At 46.3% G+C, this 14,107-nt stretch overlaps 1 protein-coding gene across 1 annotated transcript in view; it reads left to right on the forward strand.

The window, feature by feature from the left end:
* Nucleotides 1-1,378: 1,378 nt before the first annotated feature.
* Nucleotides 1,379-14,107, forward strand: part of GALNS (galactosamine (N-acetyl)-6-sulfatase) — a 33,077-nt gene continuing 20,348 nt past the window's right edge. The window contains exons 1-7 of the mRNA XM_073605847.1: nucleotides 1,379-1,562; nucleotides 2,309-2,432; nucleotides 3,269-3,343; nucleotides 6,600-6,702; nucleotides 6,790-6,933; nucleotides 8,883-8,949; nucleotides 12,885-13,012. Coding sequence (XP_073461948.1) covers nucleotides 1,464-1,562; nucleotides 2,309-2,432; nucleotides 3,269-3,343; nucleotides 6,600-6,702; nucleotides 6,790-6,933; nucleotides 8,883-8,949; nucleotides 12,885-13,012 — 740 coding nt within the window. The 5' untranslated portion in view covers nucleotides 1,379-1,463. The remainder of the gene's footprint in view (nucleotides 1,563-2,308; nucleotides 2,433-3,268; nucleotides 3,344-6,599; nucleotides 6,703-6,789; nucleotides 6,934-8,882; nucleotides 8,950-12,884; nucleotides 13,013-14,107) is intronic.

Genomic DNA, 14,107 nt, shown 5'->3' on the forward strand with positions numbered 1-14,107 from the left:
CTATCGAAAAGTCCGCTCGTCTGTATGCTAGTCCGACGGACTAAAACCGACGCTAGGGCAGCTATCGGCTACTGGCTATCAACTTCCTTATATTAGTCCGGTTGTACATCATCGCGTACGAATCCGTCGGACTTTGGTGTGATCGTGTGTAGGCAAGTCCGTTTGTTTGGGAAAGTCCGTTGGAAGTCCGCCGAAAGTTCGACGAACAGTCCGTCGGCCCAGTCCGGTCGAAAAGTCCGCTCGTGTGTACGCGGCATTGGAGCGAGAACAATAATTCTAGCCCTAGACCTCCTCTGTAACTCAAAAAAGAAATTTAAAGGGTCAAAGTTTGTCGCCATTCCACAAGCGGGCGCAGTTTTGAAGCGTGACATGTTGGGTATCAATTTTACTCGGAGTAACATTATCTTTCACAATATTTAAAAAAAAAAAAATATTGGGCTAACTTTACTGTTGTCTTAATTTTTTTTAGTTCCAAAAAAAGTGTATTTTTTTTCCCCAAAAAATTGCGCTCATAAGACCGCTGCGCAAATACGGTGTGACGTAAAGTATTGCAACGACCGCCATTTTATTCTCTAGGGTGTCTGAAAAGAAAAATTATGTTTGGGGGTTCTGAGTAATTTTCTAGCAAAAATAAAAATGATTTTAACTTGTAAACGCCTAGTTTGAAAAATAGGCTTGGTCCTTAACTAGTTAAACGCGTGATGTAAATGTACAATATATAGGTAAAGCGATGCGTACATTTTCGGCGCTATATAAGTACCTGTAATAAATAAATAAATGTGTGCAAAAAAAACCCCCACAAAAAACAGCAAAAACGGCTCATAGAAAGAGTTCATTACAATTTCAGCGTCTCTCTAAAAGGTGTCATCCCATCTGGCCTGAAAAATGACTGATGCTGTAGTGCCATCTAGTGTCCTCTGACATACTTGCATCCGCCACTTTTCCCTTATGGTCACCTAAAAATCCGCAGACAAATTTGTATATGACTTTACAACTTCACCCCCTAAAAAGTTCCCAAATATATCCAGAATTAAAAAAAAAAATTAATTAATTTAAAAAAATCTCTAATAATATGAGGTCAAACCTTAAGAGTTTCAATTTGTATGCAATCAGGCCGGCCCTTGCACTACACAGTTTTGGTAAATCTGATTCTTCGGTCAAAAACCTGCAGAAAATCTAATAGTGTGTATGGGGCCTTAGTGTATGAATCGCTGCTGTGGTCCCGGAAGGGGTTAATAATTCTCGCCTTCATTCTCTTTCTTTTGTAGGACGCAGAGCAAACCGCCACTTCCTGCAGCAACTTCCCCAGCAGCGGCCATCTTGGTCCTCTCACTGAAGCCTCTACCCCCCCCCCCTTACCCAGCTGTCATGTGACTGTGTGTGATCTGACTTCCTATTGGTCTGGAAAGTTGTTTCCTTGAAGTCAGCTGAGCTGAAGTCTGGTGATCCTGGATCCAGCTGTCATGTCATCTGTATGGTACCTGAGTGTCCTGTGTCTCCTGTGTCCGGTCCTGGGAGAGAATGGGACCCGACCCAATATCATCCTGCTGTTAATGGACGACGTAAGAGTATTTGGGGGGTGGGGGTGGGGGGTTGGGATCATGTGTGACATGTTCATTATTTGTTTGCGCAGAGGCTGCTAGAAGGAGGCAAAGCATATATATTGAGGCCGCCCTCACACGGGCGTAATTGAGTATTATTACCATGTGAGGGCCGTGCTTGCCTGCATTGGCATAGGTGTGTGCAGTCTATTGCATTAGGGTGTGTCCCCCCCCCCCCCCCCCCCAAAGCTCAAACACAGAGCAAAAGGGGCAGTGGCTAGGGGGGTACACATGTCGTAGTCGCGATGCTATGCTTCGCAGAAAACCGCATGTGAACGAGTCCTTCATTCATTTATTTTTTTTATTTTTTTTAAAATAATAATAATAATACTACTGACAGGGGTGCTTACATTGATCAGCTTTTAATTATGTAAAATCTTAATCCCAAAAGGAAAAAGAAAACTGTTCGCTGTAACTGATTTTCGTGGTGCCGTCATGGCAGCATACGCATAGAGATCTAATGGTCCTAGGGGTTGGTCGGGGGTGGAGCAACCAACCATGCGTATGCTGCCATGGCTAGGCACCAGGAAAGGTACGTATTCAATTTTCCATTATAAAGTCTTTGCTGGATTTCAGCTTCAGTGACCTCAAACCTCACTTATATTCCACTGCCCACAGTTCCTAGATTTTTTTTATTATTTTTAAGCCAACTTTATTGATTAATAATAATATTATTTAAAGGACATTATTTTTTATTTTTTTTACAGATGGGGTGGGGAGACCTGGGTGTGTTTGGTGAGCCCTCCAAAGAGACCCCTAATTTGGATCAGATGGCAGTGGAGGGGATGCTGTTTCCAGATTTTTACACAGCCAATCCTCTGTGTTCCCCATGTGAGTATATAAAGGGAATGAGAATCTCTGAACGCGCTGTACTGTGCCTTTCTGGCCAGGGCACTGCGACTGTTGTGTGGCAGGGTTGGCATTCCCAATCCCCTTTATTTATTTAGATATATAAGAATGGCTTCAAGGACAGGAGATGGTCAGAGACTGCAGACATGATACAGGAGATGGTCAGAGACTGCAGACATGGTACAAGAGATGGTCAGAGACTGCAGACATGATACAAGAGATGGTCAGAGACTGCAGACATGATACAAGAGATGGTCAGAGACTGCAGACATGATACAAGAGATGGTCAGAGACTGCAGACATAGTACAGGAGATGGTCAGAGACTGCAGACATGATACAAGAGATGGTCAGAGACTGCAGACATAGTACAAGAGATGGTCAGAGACTGCAGACATAGTACAAGAGATGGTCAGAGACTGCAGACATAGTACAAGAGATGGTCAGAGACTGCAGACATGATACAAGAGATGGTCAGAGACTGCAGACATAGTACAAGAGATGGTCAGAGACTGCAGACATGATACAAGAGATGGTCAGAGACTGCAGACATAGTACAGGAGATGGTCAGAGACTGCAGACATGATACAAGAGATGGTCAGAGACTGCAGACATAGTACAAGAGATGGTCAGAGACTGCAGACATGATACAAGAGATGGTCAGAGACTGCAGACATAGTACAAGAGATGGTCAGAGACTGCAGACATGATACAAGAGATGGTCAGAGACTGCAGACATGATACAAGAGATGGTCACAGTTTTGGGTAGAATGATCCATTAAGGAAATGTCATGGATAATTATTTCTTTTTATTGTACAGCGAGAGCAGCTTTATTAACAGGACGTCTTCCCATACGGAACGGATTCTACACCACAAATGCCCATTCCAGAAATGGTAAGAGGAGTTTTTCTGCAGCCTTCAGTGGTTACAGTAGATTGCCTTATTAATGTGAACATGTATTCTGTTAGCTACCCACTTACCCATACTTACTTGGGGGAGGGGAGGGTGAGGAGGGGGAGGTAATAATGAAATCTGCACTTTTCTTTTTTCAACCTACTTTTGCTTTTTTATTAGGTTGAGGTCAGGATTTAGTAGGGTTGAAGTCAGGGCTCTGTGCAGAGCTTAGTAGGATTGAAGTAAAGGCTCTGTGCATGGTATAATAGGGTTGAGTTCAGGGCTCAGTGCAGTGTTTTGTAGCATTGAGGTAAGAGCTCTGTGTAGGGTTTAGGTCAGGGTTCTGTGCAGTGTTTAGTAGGATTGAGTTTAGAGCTCTGTGCAGAGTTTAGTAGGGTTGCAGTCAGGGCTTTGTGGAGTGTTTAGTAGGGTTGTGGTCAGGGCTCTGTGCAGGGTTTAGTAGGGTTGAGGTCAGGGCTCTGTGCAGGGTTTAGTAGGGTTACGGTCAGGGCTCTGTGCAGGGTTTAGTAATATTGAGGTCAGGGCTCTGTGCAGGGTTTAGTAGGGTTACGGTCAGGGCTCTGTGCAGGGTTTAGTAGGATTGAGGTCAGGGCTCTGTGCAGGGTTTAGTAGGGTTACAGTCAGGGCTCTGTGCAGGGTTTAGTAGGGTTATGGTCAGGGCTTTGTGCAAGGTTTAGTAGGGTTGTGGTTAGGGCTCTGTGCAGGGTTTAGTAGGGTTACGGTCAGGGCTTTGTGCAAGGTTTGGTAGAGTTGTGGTCAGTGCTAAGTGCAGGGTTTAGTAGGGTTGCAGTCAGAGCTCTGTGCAGGGTTTAGTAGGGTTGCAGTCAGGGCTTTGTGCAAGGTTTAGTAGGGTTGTGGTCAGGGCTCTGTGCAGTGTTTTGTAGCATTGAGGTAAGAGCTCTGTGCAGGATTTAGTAGGGTTACGGTCAGGGCTCTGTGCAGGGTTTAGTAGGATTGAGGTCAGGGCTCTGTGCAGGGTTTAGTAGGGTTACGGTCAGGGCTTTGTGCAGGGTTTAGTAAGGTTATGGTCAGGGCTCTGTGCAGGGTTTAGTAGGATTGAGGTCAGGGCTCTGTGCAGGGTTTAGTAGGGTTATGGTCAGGGCTTTGTGCAAGGTTTAGTAGGGTTGTGGTCAGGGCTCTGTGCAGGGTTTAGTAGGGTTGCGGTCAGGGCTTTGTGCAGGGTTTAGTATGGATGTGGTCAGGTCGCTGTGCAGGGTTTAGTAGGGTTGTGGTCAGGGCTCTGTGCAGGGTTAAGTAGGGTTGCGGTCAGGGCTCTGTACAGGGTTTAGTAGGGTTGTGGTCAGGGCTCTGTGCAGGGTTTAGTATGGATGTGGTCAGGGCGCTGTGCAGGGTTTAGTAGGGTTGTGGTCAGGGCTCTGTGCAAGGTTTAGTAGGGTTGTGGTTAGGGCTCTGTGCAGGGTTTAGTAGGGTTACGGTCAGGGCTTTGTGCAAGGTTTGGTAGAGTTGTGGTCAGTGCTCTGTGCAGGGTTTAGTAGGGTTGCAGTCAGGGCTCTGTGCAGGGTTTAGTAGGGTTGCAGTCAGGGCTTTGTGTAAGGTTTAGTAGGGTTGTGGTCAGGGCTCTGTGCAGTGTTTTGTAGCATTGAGGTAAGAGCTCTGTGCAGGGTTTAGTAGGGTTACGGTCAGGGCTCTGTGCAGGGTTTAGTAGGATTGAGGTCAGGGCTCTGTGCAGGGTTTAGTAGGGTTACGGTCAGGGCTCTGTGCAGGGTTTAGTAGGGTTACGGTCAGGGCTCTGTGCAGGGTTTAGTAGGGTTACGGTCAGGGCTCTGTGCAGGGTTTAGTAGGATTGAGGTCAGGGCTCTGTGCAGGGTTTAGTAGGGTTACAGTCAGGGCTCTGTGCAGGGTTTAGTAGGATTGAGGTCAGGGCTCTGTGCAGGGTTTAGTAGGGTTACAGTCAGGGCTTTGTGCAGGGTTTAGTATGGATGTGGTCAGGGCTTTGTGCAAGGTTTAGTAGGGTTGTGGTCAGGGCTCTGTGCAGGGTTTAGTAGGGTTATGGTCAGGGCTTTGTGCAAGGTTTGGTAGAGTTGTGGTCAGTGCTCTGTGCAGGGTTTAGTAGGGTTGCAGTCAGGGCTCTGTGCAGGGTTTAGTAGGGTTGCGGTCAGGGTTTTGTGCAGGGTTTAGTATGGATGTGGTCAGGTCGCTGTGCAGGGTTTAGTAGGGTTGTGGTCAGGGCTCTGTGCAGGGTTTAGTAGGGTTACGGTCAGGGCTCTGTGCAGGGTTTAGTAGGATTGAGGTCAGGGCTCTGTGCAGGGTTTAGTAGGGTTACAGTCAGGGCTCTGTGCAGGGTTTAGTAGGATTGAGGTCAGGGCTCTGTGCAGGGTTTAGTAGGGTTACAGTCAGGGCTTTGTGCAGGGTTTAGTATGGATGTGGTCAGGGCTTTGTGCAAGGTTTAGTAGGGTTGTGGTCAGGGCTCTGTGCAGGGTTTAGTAGGGTTACGGTCAGGGCTTTGTGCAAGGTTTGGTAGAGTTGTGGTTAGTGCTCTGTGCAGGGTTTAGTAGGGTTGCATTCAGGGCTCTGTGCAGGGTTTAGTAGGGTTGCGGTCAGGGCTTTGTGCAGGGTTTAGTATGGATGTGGTCAGGTCGCTGTGCAGGGTTTAGTAGGGTTGTGGTCAGGGCTCTGTGCAGGGTTTAGTAGGGTTACGGTCAGGGCTCTGTGCAGGGTTTAGAAGGATTGAGGTCAGGGCTCTGTGCAGGGTTTAGTAGGGTTACAGTCAGGGCTTTGTGCAGGGTTTAGTATGGATGTGGTCAGGGCGCTGTGCAGGGTTTAGTAGGGTTGTGGTCAGGGCTCTGTGCAGGGTTTAGTAGGGTTATGGTCAGGGCTTTGTGCAAGGTTTAGTAGGGTTGCGGTCAGGGCTCTGTGCAGGGTTTAGTAGGGTTGCGGTCAGGGCTCTGTGCAGGGTTAAGTAGGGTTGCGGTCAGGGCTTTGGGCAAGGTTTAGTAGGGTTGTGGTCAGGGCTCTGTGCAGGGTTAAGTAGGGTTGAAATCAGCGCTCTGTGCAGGGTTTAGTAGGATTGCAGTCAGCACTTTGTGCAGGGCTTAGTAGGGTTGAGGTCAGGGCTCTGTGCAGGCCAATATAGTTCCTCTACACCACATTCAGCAAACAATGTCTTTATGGAGCTGGCACATGGGCACAGTCATGTTGGAACAAGGAAAAAGGAGACCTTGAAGGAGAAGCTTGCCTAAGGTTCTAGGTAATAGATATAATTTCTCGTGTACAGCTTACACCCCCCAAGAAATAGTTGGTGGAATTGCATATTCTGAAGTGCTGCTGCCGGAACTACTGAAGAAGGCCGGATATGTCAATAAGATTGTCGGCAAATGGTGAGTAATCCACCGGGAATGGCAGAACTGCTCCGGTAATGAGGACACAGCTGGTTGTAATCAGAACACAATGGTCTTCTCTTACAGGCATTTGGGGCACAGATCCAAATATCACCCATTGAGACACGGCTTTGATGAGTGGTTTGGGTCACCTAACTGTCATTTCGGACCTTATGATGACAAACAGCAACCTAATATACCGGTGTACCGTGACTGGGATATGATTGGGAGGTAAGTGCTACAATTATGGTTATGATCAAATCTTTACTATTATTCATAAGGCACCAAAATATTACACAATCACATGTCAGGAAATTAAGGACCACAACTTAAAATTAAAACGTGTACAAAAGTAGAAGACAGGAGTAGGGGAAGCCTTTTACCTGCTGCAAAAAAAAAAGAGAAAAGGGGGAAAAAAAACCAAAAAAACGAGAGGCATACATTTTAAAGGCAAGATCCACTGCTTGAGAATGTAAAACTAATGCAGCCATTATAATGGAGGGGTGGTGCCAGGTTGGTCTAGAGAGTATATGAGGTTACAATCATTGACTCAGTTGCATATAGCACACACATACGGGGAATACACAACGCGTTTCGAGTTTTACTCTTCTTCAGGGGTGTATGTTTTTGAGACCAGCACGGCAAAACATGTCTATAATTGATAAAAACAACTAATGCAGCCACAACATTTAAAGACCGGTAAGTGGCAATATATTCATTTTTATATGTTTTAGAACCTCTCTCAAAAGGGCGGTACCCACTTCCACTTCCGCAAACCTTGCCTAGGCGAGGATGATGCCCTATGTCCTTCCTCCTTCCCTTTCCCCCCCTCCTGCAGCATCCTGGGACATGTCACATATTCAAGGAGGCTGCAGGACCAAGGCCGGGAAAAGGGGTGGGCAGGAGGGCCTGCTGCCCTGGAAACTGTGATATCATGTGAGGGGGGCACCACAAGGAGATTGGGGAGGGAATTTGTGTTGGAATGGGGAATTTGGGGGGGCGGAAGGGGGTAAGTATTGGTCTAGGATGGAAGATTTGGGCGGGGGGGGTGCTGAGAGTGGTGGTTTGGGTTGTGTTGGGTTGGGAGGGAGCATGGGGGGCAGAGGATTTGTGCTAGGAGGGGAGATTCGGTGGAATTTTGAGCTCCCAGCACAAAGGGAGATACACAAATATGCGGCCCCACGGAAAAAAGCCCAGCGAGGCCACATATTTGTGTGAGGTCGGCGTCAAGGAGTAGAGCTTAAAACTGTGAATTAGGAACAGGTGACACGTCTAATGTCACAATTGGGCATCCCAAGTAGTCTGAACTTTTTTTTTAAAGTGTTTGTTACCCTAAAAAAAAAAATGGATCCTGTTCCCTTAAAGCATGTTATATAACACAGTGATTGTGCTGTATAATTTTGCCCCCTGTATAAGCTGAAATACCTGGCTGATCCTGCCTGGCTATGCCCCCCCCCCCTGTAAACTGACCACGGTTTATCATGGCTGCTGAGCCCTGACACTGTGGTCAGTTTATGTGCCTCCGTCATCTGCAGCCCTGCTCTGTCCTTCTCTGTCCTCCTCTCCCCCCTCCCCTCCCTTCCTGTCAGCTCAGTCCACTCCCCAGCCCTCCCCTCCGGCTGCTATCATAATGAAATAACCTTGCTACAATCCACTCTGTTATATTAAATAATGTCCCCAGTGCATGTGTTTTTTTTTTTTTTTTTTTTCAAATGCCCTCATTTCAGAGCGTCGATCAGCGCTCACGTGACTGGCCGCATCTCTCCTTCTCTCCTCCTGGCTGACGTCAGCGGAGGTTTCTCAGCCCCGCCCACTTTGCTGTCAGATCGAGAGAGGCGGGCCGGTCATGTGAGCGCAGATAGGCGCTCTCAAATGAGGTACACAGCAGCAATTTTTTTTAAGAACACGTGCACTGGGGACATTATTTCATATAGCAGAGGGGATTTGTGTTGGAAAGGGGTATTTGGGGAGGGGGGGAGGGGGGGAGGGGTAGATATTGGTCTAGGATGGGAAATTAGGGCGGGGGGGAGTGCTGAGAGTGGTTATTTGGGTGGGTGTGTGTGGGGGGGGGGGGTGCTGGGAGGGAGCATGGGGGGGGGGGGATTTGTGCTAGGAGGACTATTGTAGCAAGGTTATTGGGTGGCTTAACAACCACTTTAAGTATCCTTTTTTCTTTGCAGATATTATGAAGACATAGAAATTAATCATAAGACTGGGGAATCAAATCTAACACAGATCTATCTGCAGGTAAGTGTACCTAATTCCTGTCCTCTAGCAGTACTCTACAGTACAAACATTATTTACAATTTTTAAATAAAGCAAATGCAATATAAAATTGATCCTACAGGACTTTTTTATAGTTTTGAGGTCCACGTTGTTAATTGGGCAGCAATCTGATTTTGTTCTGGTGCTGTACACACTGCTTGGTTTAACTTGCTAAAAAAAAAAATGTATGATCAATTCAAATGCATCAAAGCTCAATCTAACCTTTATTACTGTAATGCAGTCAGGCTCTGTATACACTAACTAAAACAAATATGGATTGGTTTTACTCTTAAATGCTAAATTCTGTAGCAAGGCTCAAAATCTACAGAGCTGGCCAGAACCACCTCTAGAGGGAGCCTATTCCACATTTTCACAGCTCTTACTGTGAAGAAACCTTTCTGTATTTGGAGATGAAATCTTTTTTACTTTAGGTGTAAAGAGTGCCCCCTTGTCCTCCGTGTTAACCGTAAAGTGAATAACTCAACACCAAGTTCACTGTATTGACCCCTTATATATTTATACATGGTGATAATATCCCCCCTTATTCTCCTCTTCTCAAGAGGGAATAAATTCAGTTCCTCTAATCTCTCCTCATAGCTGAGCTCCTCCTTATCAGTTTGGTTGCCCTTCTCTGCACTTTCTCCAGTTCCCCGATATCCTTTTGGGAGAACTGGTGCCCAAAACTGAACTGCATATTCCAGATGAGGTCTTACTAATGATTTGTACAGGGGGGGCGGGGGGCAAAATGATATCTCTCTCTCTCTGGAGTCCATACCTCTCCTAATACAAGAAAGGACTTTGCTCACTTTGGAAACCGCAGCTTGGCATTGCATGTTATTATTGAGCTTATGATCTACCAAAACCCCCAGATCCTTCTCCACTACGGATCCCCCCAGTTGTACTCCCCCTAGCATGTATGATGCATATTCTTAGCCCCCAAGTGAAGAACTTTATATTTTTTTAACATTAAACCTCATTTGCCACATAGTCGCCCAATTAGACAGTGCATTGAGGTCGGATTGTAAATTGGAGACATCCTGTAAGGACGTTACTCCACTGTATAGCTTGGTGTCACCTGCAAAGACAGAAATGTTACTTTTAATCCCAGACCCAATATCATTTATAAAGATATTAACCACTTGCTTACTGGGCACCTAAACCCCCCTCCTGCCCAGACCAATTTTCAGCTTTTAGCGCTGTCACTCTTTGAATGACAATTGCGCGGTCATACAACACTGTACCCAGATTAAATTTTTATCATTTTTTTTCTCACAAATAGAGCGTTCTTTTGGTGGTATTCGATCACCTCTGGGATTTTTATTTTTTGTTAAAAAATTAAAAAAGACCGAATTTAAAAAACAAAAAAAATACAAAACCGTTTTATATTTTGTTAATACATTTTTCAAACAGGTAATTTTTCTCCTTAATTGATGTGCGCTGATGAAGCTGCACTGATGGGCTCCGATAGGCTGCACAGATGGGCGCTGATAAGGCGATACTGATGGGCACTGATAAGGTGGCATTGGTGGGCACTGATGGGAGGCACTGATGGGCAGCACTGAAGGGCATTGATAGGTGGCACTGAAGGGCACAAATAGGTGGCACTGACGGGTGGCAGTGATGGGCGCTGATGGGTAGCAGTGATGGGCACTGATCGGCACTGGTAGGTGACACTGATAGGCAGCACTGATTGGCACCACTGGTGGGCATTGATAGGTGGCACTTGTGGGCACTGATTGCTGGCACTGTCAGGCAGTACTGGTGGACACAGAGGCTCTTCTTCTTCGGGACCGATGTCCCTTCAAACAGCAGACGGTGATCGGCTTTTTTTCTCCTCGTGCTGTCAGTGTGAGAAGAAAAAAAAACGATTACCGACCCTCTGTTTACATCATGTGATCAGCTGCCCTTGGCTGACAGCTGATCACATGGTAAGGGGCCGGTTTCGACCCCTTACTCGGATCTGTGATCACCCGAATCTCATTAACTCGGGTGATCACAGTGCGCGCCACGCGCCCTTCAGGGGGTGTGGCCAGCTTTGAAAGGGTAGGACTTCAACAGATGGCCTCCCGGCAAAGCAGATCCGCGCTGTAGCCGTCATTCGGCTATAGCGCGGATCTGAAGGAGTTAAAAACTAAGGGCCCCAGCACTGAACTTTGGGGTACACCACTGATAACCTTAGACCATTCAGAGTAAAAATCATTAACCACTACTCTCTGAATTCTGTCCTTTAGCCAGTTTTCTATCCATTTGCAAACTGATATTTCCAAGCCTGTAGACTTTACCTTACACATGAGGCGTGTGTGGGGAACTGTGTCAAAAATCCAATCTGACAGAGCTTGAGCTATTTTGAAAAGAAGAATGGTCAAAAATGTCCCTCTCTAGATGTGCAAAGCTGGTAGAGACATCCCCAAAAAGACTTGCAGCTGTAATTGCAGTGAAAGGGGGTTCTACAAAGTATTGACTCAGGGGGGCGCTATACAAATGTACCCCCCACACTTTTCACATATTTATTTGCAGGGTTCCTCTTTAAAAGCTGGCCCAGACTAGGGCTGTGTATACATACATACATACATACATACATGTGCTGGCAGGAAAAGTGGGCTTAAGTGCTTCCGGCTCGCCGTATAGTGAAATGACGGAGGGGCGGGAGCACTCTTGTTCTTGGAGGATGTCATTTGACGTCCTCCCATTCTTGCTGATTGGTGGTGCGCCATGTCCCTCGGACACAGCCCATCACTGATCATGGTAAAGAACCTATGACAGAGGCTCTTTATCATGTGATCAGCTGTGTCCAATCACAGTGTAAACAGGAAATGCCAGTTATCGGCATTCCTCTCCTCATGCTGACCGCGCGTGAGGAGAGGAGAGCCGATAAGCGGCGTTCCTCAGCAGGGACATGTGCACTGACAATCGGGGCACTGATCATCAATGTCCTGCTTATCATTGCAGCCCCACCAGGGCTGCCTGTCGGTGCCCACCAGTGCTATTTTGCGGAGAAGAATGGGCAAAAATGTCCCTCTCTAGATGTGCAAAGCTGGTAGAGACATCCCCAAAAAGACTTGCAGCTGTAATTGCAGAGAAAGGGGGTTCTACAAAGTATTTATCATTTTCCTTCCACTTCACAATTATGTGCCACTTTGTGTTGGTCTATCACATAAAATCCCAATAAAATACTTTTAGGTTTTTGGTTGTAACATGACAAAATGTGGAAAATTTCAAGGGGTATGAATACTTTCTCGAGGCGCTGTATGTGTATATTACACCCACTGTGTTGATGGTGCATTTGTTTGTATGACTTTTACTGACACAAAACTGCAATAAAAACAATTTATTAATAAATAGACCGCTTATGCCGCATACACACGGTCGCACTTTTCAACCGGACTTGTCCGACGGACGCCGACGGACCAAATCTGGTGGACAATCCGATCGTGTGTGGGCTTCAGTGGACCTTCAGCGGACTTTTCCAGTCGCAAATCTGACGGACTTTAGATTTGGAACTTGCTTCAAATCTTTACATCGTAACTCCGCCGGACCCAGAAATCCACTCGTCTGTATGCTAGTCCGACAGACAAAAACCCACGCTAAGGAAGCTATTGGCTACTGGCTATCAACTTCCTTATTTTAGTCCGGTGTACGTCATCACGTACGAATCCGTCAGACTTTGGTGTGATCGTGTGTAGGCAAGTCCAGTCGTAAAAAAGTCTGTTGAAAGTCCGCCAAAAGTCCGTCAAATAGTCTGTCGGACGGGCTGTCGGACTTTTGTAGCTGAAAAGTCCGACCGTGTGTACGTGGCATTAGTGTCTGTCATTCAGTTAGGGTTTACATTTACTTACGTTCGTAATGGAATAAAACTATAATGATTTTTTATCATTTCCATGACCTGTTCTTATTCTCGGGTGTTTTTTTATTAACAGGAAGCTTTGAACTTTATCGGTAAATATGGGTCAACAAAGCAGCCGTTCTTCTTGTACTGGGCGATTGATGCCACCCACGCTCCTGTCTACGCCTCTAAACCTTTCCTGGGAAGTAGCCGCAGAGGACTGTAAGACCTAAATCACAGCCCTATCACCATAGAATAACACTGAGCCCCATTCGTCAAACCTTTCACTAACAAGAGTTTTATGTGTTTCCCCACAGCAGCTGGTGAGAACCAAATTTCATGGTGGAAATGTTATGTCCTGTGTGTGTTTGAATCTGATCTGGTTACTGTGGGGAACACATTGTGTTCATTTATTAAAATTGTAGCGTGCAAAATATGGTGGAGCTCTGCATAGCAACCAAACCGCTTCCAGGTTTTAGTGTCAAAGCTTAGTGTCAGAAACCATGAAATCAGGCCGAGACAGAAGTACAGTTAAATCAGACTTGTTTAATAAATGTAAAAAGAACAAACATAGTCCAAACATAGCCAAAGTTCAGTAACCGGATAGTCAGACAAGCCAGAAGTCAGGGATCAATGTAGTGGAACAGCAAGCAGGGTCTGGAGCCAGAAGGGATGTCAGCAAAGCAAGTCTTGAACAGGATCGCAGGAGATAGATTCTGTGATGTTGACCAAGGCAAAGGCAGAGATCCTCTGGACTGGACGGCTTAAGTAGGCAAGACTGACGAGCAGGATATCATCAACAGCTGAATAGCTGTGGAGAGATAGGAGCTGGCAGTTAGCCGACAGCTGAGCGGCCAGCTCAGAGAAGGAAGGGCTGAGCCCAGCCCTGACACTTAGTTGAACAAGCTGCACAAAATTGTGGTCTCTCCAGTTTTAGTAAATAAACCCCTATATAGTCAAAACTGTGTGGACACCTGACCATCACACCTATTGGAGGTTGTTGGACATCCCAATCTATTTCCATCCCATTGCTAAACCATGGACATTAGTATGGAGCTGCCTCTCCTTTGCTGCTATAACAGCCTCCACTCTTCTGGGTTGGCTTTCCACAAGATTTTGGAGGGTTCCTGTGGGAATTTGTGTCTATTTAGCCAAAAGAAGTAGTGAGGTTAGGTACTGAGAATGGATGAGAAGACCTGATTCACATTTGGCGTTCCAATTCATCGCAAAGGTGTTCAGTGGGGTTCAGGTCAGGGACTTGAACATAGGAGCACACTCACGTTAGAAGAGAACATGGCCTTCCCTAAAAAACATTAG

The sequence above is a fragment of the Aquarana catesbeiana genome, linkage group LG11, assembly GCF_042186555.1.
Source record: "Aquarana catesbeiana isolate 2022-GZ linkage group LG11, ASM4218655v1, whole genome shotgun sequence".
Taxonomy (NCBI): Eukaryota; Metazoa; Chordata; class Amphibia; order Anura; family Ranidae; genus Aquarana; species Aquarana catesbeiana.